The sequence below is a fragment of the Arachis duranensis genome, chromosome 9 (assembly GCF_000817695.3).
Source record: "Arachis duranensis cultivar V14167 chromosome 9, aradu.V14167.gnm2.J7QH, whole genome shotgun sequence".
In the NCBI taxonomy this organism is placed as follows: Eukaryota; Viridiplantae; Streptophyta; class Magnoliopsida; order Fabales; family Fabaceae; genus Arachis; species Arachis duranensis.
In genome coordinates this window covers 87,264,201-87,269,360 of record NC_029780.3, presented here as the reverse complement: position 1 = coordinate 87,269,360, position 5,160 = coordinate 87,264,201, and the positions used below count along the sequence as shown (strand labels likewise).

The following is a 5,160-nucleotide window of genomic DNA, read 5'->3' as shown; positions in this document are numbered from 1 at the left end:
GTGACAAGTATTTACAATTTCTTTTGAATTCCGGAGACAAGTCATCACAGTTTGAAGACCAGCATCACCAAATGTATCTGCACTACTACTTCCAAATGATATACTAGCAGCATTGCGCTCCTTCTTTGCCTTCCGAATATGCAAAGCTTCAAGATGGCTATGAAGTATTTTATTCTGAAGGAGGTTGATGACATCAATCACACAAGTAATTTGAAAGAAACCAATGCAATAAAATATAAATAATAAAAACAGTTCACTATGTGGGCTTGCCACAAGGAAGAAACAGTGTTACTACCTGCTATCAAATACAGTTTATGGACATTCTGTTTAAAATTGCATTACAATGTGACCCATTATTTCTTTTATATTTTGAGTTGAAGATAAAGAGAAAATACAGAGTTAGGAAGAAGAGGTCATTCAATCACCGACAGTGGCACAGACTGCACATTGACAGTGATTAACTAGACTTGCTAACTGTAACTGATCTCAGGTTGCAAACTGCAACCAACACTCACCAAAGATACCAAATAAATTAACAGTCCTGTAAATAATGAATTCCTCATATACACATCAATGGACCACAATTTTTTAATGTGTTGGGTAGACAACAGTTTAATACTAGACAATAAGAGCAAGTTAGGACACAATAATTCAACAAGAACACTGAAGGATAACTGAATAAGGCATCAGTGAAACTAAACGGGTGAAAAGAAAACCTGCTCATTTATTTCATCATATTTCTTCTTAGCGTCATTTCTTGCCTTCTCAAGCAATTTCTTCTACTCTTCCCACTTAGCCTTCAGTTGACTCTGCAAAACACAAATATGCAAATAGGGTGAATTATCGGTACATCTATCCAGAAAATCAAACAAGCCAAAATTCCAGTAAATGGGAAAGAATATATAAAGTAAGTAGACAAAGTGTAAAACAAACTGACAAATGCAACAGTAAACCACGTGGCTTATAGGGAAATCCCAGTGCAAGAAGAAATAAAAATTCCAACTGAACTAGCACTATCAAAGAATCACTAGACACACTGCAAGTTTCACACTGCTAGTATAGCATGAACAAAAACAGCATCCACTTCACCCTGTTATCATAGTTACACATTTACACAATCAAGCCCATAATATCCAAATAACCAATCACATGAAAAAGAAGTTAGCTCTTTTGGAGGAGAAACTCAAACCCAAGGAACAAAATTGAAACCAGTTAACTAATAATAATATAGGATGAAACTAAAGACCAAAAAGAAATAGAAAGCAAACAAAACTTAACTAAATATGAAGCAGAATTTTGTGCAGAAGATGAAGCCTACTAGTTCTTCTGGGAATTTATGCAGCTTCCTCTGAATTCATGTTTCCTCTGATAAAATCAACAATGGAATCATCAATTTGGAATCAAAAGTGATCATAAGCACGAGTGACCAGAAGCACTAATAATATGCCTTATAATAAAAAATAATATGCATAATAAACTAAATTCACTAATGAAACCAGCAAGAGTGATCAGAAGCACTAATGAAACAGAAATAATAGAGTTGTTGTACAACAACAAAAAATATTCACTAACCCTTCGGCAAGCTTTAACTATATCTGACTCTGGGAATTGAGCACCACCTCGAATGTCCTATCACCATAAATAAAAGCAAATAACTCAGCCTCACTAAATGGAAGTAGAAAGAGGGAATTTGGATGCACAAAGTATACCTTGCTATAGTACCGCTTCAGCAACATTTCCTTTGCCACCCTGCACATGCCACAAAAATAGAGTAAATTTGACATGACCTGCATATGTTACCAAAATCATAAGAAAGAAGTAACATTTATTTTTACAAGACAACATAGTGTTTTAGGTATAGAAAAAGAACCTTGTTGCACAACCACTCAGTCCAAGATGGTTCTTTGCATAGAGGTGAAACAAGTATCAAACCAAGTACACGTTGTCTATACTTCATCTATTGTAAACATAAAAACATTAGAAAAATTGAACGATCCATCATTGAAACTCTAATGTAATTTAAAAAGGGGAGAGGCTGCATAGCACCAACATAATAACTTACAGCAAATAAGGTAAGAATGTAAGTCCCGGCAGCTACTCCTATGCACATTACTGCACTAAGACTGCAGACAAAAAGAATGTTGGGGTCAGATTGCCTTCTCAAAACGAACAACTGCCAATATTCAAAGCCTAATGGAAATTGGTGTAAACTAATTTACTTTATGTCATTAAATGGAAATCAATTACAGATTAAGCTTGAACTTACTCACCCAAAAAAGTTGAGAACCTCGGCTATTTGATCTGCTAGGTCGTCAACAGAAAGAATTGGATAGTCTGGAACAATCTCAGGAGCTCCCAACTGCAACAACTCTTGAACAAAGTACAAGATGATAAGAAAGCAAGAACTTAAAATATTATCAATGAAGGAATTTATAACAGTGAGGAGATATATACATCAAGTAACAATAATCAAAACCCCTAATCAGAAGTTCCAATCATCAAAATCCCTAATCAGAACAATAATTATTTACCTGACCTTGAGCAGAGGTCAAAAATAGTGCAATTGTTATTATACCTTGCAAAGATAGTGCATCAGTGTCATCTTATTGTTAGAAGCACAAGTGTCAGTAAGCTTTAAAAGACTATCCAACTTGAATCCAATTGCAGATCCTGCATAAATTAAAAAATAAATAGTAATCCATAAACTGTTAGGACCAGTCTTCACTGTTTCAAATAAAGTCAACACAAGTACACACACACATTAATATAAAACTATAAGCTTCGCATAGTAAGACAGCCACTATAAGTCCAAAGTATCTGGCACGAGTTATAGAATTTATACACACACACATTAATATAAAACTATAAGCTTCACACAGTAAGACAGCCACTATAAGTCCAAAGTATCTGGCACGAGTTATAGAATTTATACACACACACATTAATATAAAACTAAGTTTCGCATAGCAAGACAGCCACTATAAGTCCAAAGTATTTGGCACATGAGTTATAGTATTTACCTATTCTATAGTATGGAAACCCTTAACCTAAAACAAAGAAACCAAATTGCACATGTCAATCTCATAATAGCACTAAAATTCGAAGCAACTGTGCTTCATTACAATATCATATGAATTAATATACAACAGATACCAAAACATCACCTTCCACTTTTACTTGACAACTAAATATTTTCTATTCTGGTAATATTTTTATAAATTTGATTATACAAAGTGAACACCAACCTGTCAATATCAGTATAACACTAAAGCTTCTTCTGCCTCACTTCAGCATCCTGCATATACATATACGTATGAAATCACAAATAAAATTTAAAATAAGCAATAAATAGGAAAAAAAGGGTATTCAAGTTGAAGAATTTAGAGGGGAGTAGGTGCTTACGGAAACCGGGTTACAAACAAAACTAAAAATTAGCATCCAAAACACCTTAAGTACTTTCAGGCCCCCACCTTTCTTAAAAAGCTTTCGAAGAAACAACTTGACATGGCAATTTTACTATGGTGGTACAGGGTGATCAGCAGAGCATATAAAAGTGCCGTTAAACATCTCACCTTACCTTATCATGTGAAAGAAGTTCAAATAAAGGACCAAAATAGCGCTCACAGAGATCTTCCATTACCTGCACAGTAAGATGGACTTCAAGTGTCAACTAATTAAACAGCCTTCCCTACAGAAATTGGACCTGAGTGGCTAACCTAACACTGGGGGCCTTCTTCAAAAGGAATATTGAGCCCAGCTGCATCAACTTGAGCTGTGTGTTTTGTTCTTGACAATGGGGATTAGGAACCCTAATTGCCTAAATCAGAAAAAAAAAACTAAAAGCCTACCTATTGTGATGAGGGAAAGCGAATCGAGCAGGGAGGATGGAGCAGAGGCGGCACAAGTAGCAAAGGAGACGCGGAGCACAAGAAAGCAGCGGCGAGCAAAGAAGCAGAAGAGCATAGCGAGGCGGTGGTGCGACGTAGGAGAGCTGCGGCGTCGTTGCGTCGTAAGAGAGCCGCGTGGTGGTGTGGTGTAGCAGAGCCGTGTGAGGATGTGGTGTAGCAGAGCCGTGTGAGGATGTGGTGTAAGGAAAAGAGGAAGCTTTGGATAGGGTTTGTTGCTCGAGGATGAAGGTGACTCAGACTCAGAAGTTTAATTTGCTTAGTTTTAATTTACTAAGTGTTAAGGTCTTTCAGGAAAAACAAGGAAAAAAATTACTAAGTGTTAAAGTTTTTGGCTCTAGAGACATTAGGCATCACTTTTGAAACGCACCCAAAATTTAACAAATAGGCTATCCTTTAAAAGCGTCTCCTTTGATATGAAAAGTGAACCTATAGATATCAACCTACGGCTACGCTTTTTAAGTGATTTCTATAATACCTAAGGCTACACTTTTTAAATGATGCCACAATTGTGTATCCTTTTCTCTTATAAAAAGGCAACACTGAGAAAAGCGTAGCCTATTCATAGAATAGGCTACGCTTTTCAAATGTAGCTTAAAAAAAGTGTGGCTGAATGGGTATTTTTCTTGTAGTGTGGTGACTTTATAAATTATGACAAATTGATAATTAATGATTGATAATGAGTGAATGTAAAGGAATAATGATGGTATTGATGTGTTAGATGTGGGGAAGGCGGTAGGGCGCTAATCCCTCGATTCATTCCCCCGCATTCCTTGTGAATGTATTGATGAGCGGATATTTTATACGCTTTTTGGGGGTAATTTCATGTAGATTTTAGCATGTTCTAGTTAGTTTTTAGGAGAATATTATTAGTTTTTAGGCAAAAATCATATTTCTAGACTTTACTATGAGCTTGTGTGTTTTTTTGTGATTTCAGGTATTTTCTGGCTGAAATTGAGGGAGCTGAGCAAAAATCTGACTTAGGCTGAAAAAGGACTGCTGATGCTGTTGGATCCTGACCTCCCTGCATTCGGAATGGATTTTCTGGAGCTAAAGGAGTCCAATTGGCGCGCTCTCAACGGCGTTGGAAAGTAGACATCCAGGGCTTTCCAGCAATATATAATAGTCCATACTTTGCGCGAAGATAGACGACGTAACTTGGCGTTGAACGCCAAGTTCATGCTGCTGTCTGGAGTTAAACGCCAGAAAAACGTCATGATCCGGAGTTGAACGCCCAAAACACGTCATAACCTGG

General features: G+C 36.6%; 1 protein-coding gene and 1 long non-coding RNA gene across 2 annotated transcripts; both read right to left on the bottom strand.

Moving 5' to 3' along the window:
• Nucleotides 1–8: 8 nt before the first annotated feature.
• Nucleotides 9–3,641, bottom strand: LOC127741683 (uncharacterized). The gene is made up of 5 exons (XR_008002854.1): nucleotides 3,578–3,641; nucleotides 2,271–2,359; nucleotides 1,279–1,365; nucleotides 717–809; nucleotides 9–174 (listed from the first exon to the last, which is right to left on the bottom strand). It is a non-coding gene; the product is annotated as an uncharacterized LOC127741683 (long non-coding RNA).
• LOC107466122 (protein NDL2-like) lies at nucleotides 1,545–2,235 on the bottom strand. The gene is made up of 3 exons (XM_052254772.1): nucleotides 2,063–2,235; nucleotides 1,871–1,957; nucleotides 1,545–1,787 (listed from the first exon to the last, which is right to left on the bottom strand). Exons 1-3 carry the CDS (start codon nucleotides 2,108–2,110, stop codon nucleotides 1,590–1,592), a joined length of 333 nt encoding a protein of 110 aa, XP_052110732.1. The 5' UTR covers nucleotides 2,111–2,235; the 3' UTR covers nucleotides 1,545–1,589.
• Nucleotides 3,642–5,160: the final 1,519 nt, after the last annotated feature.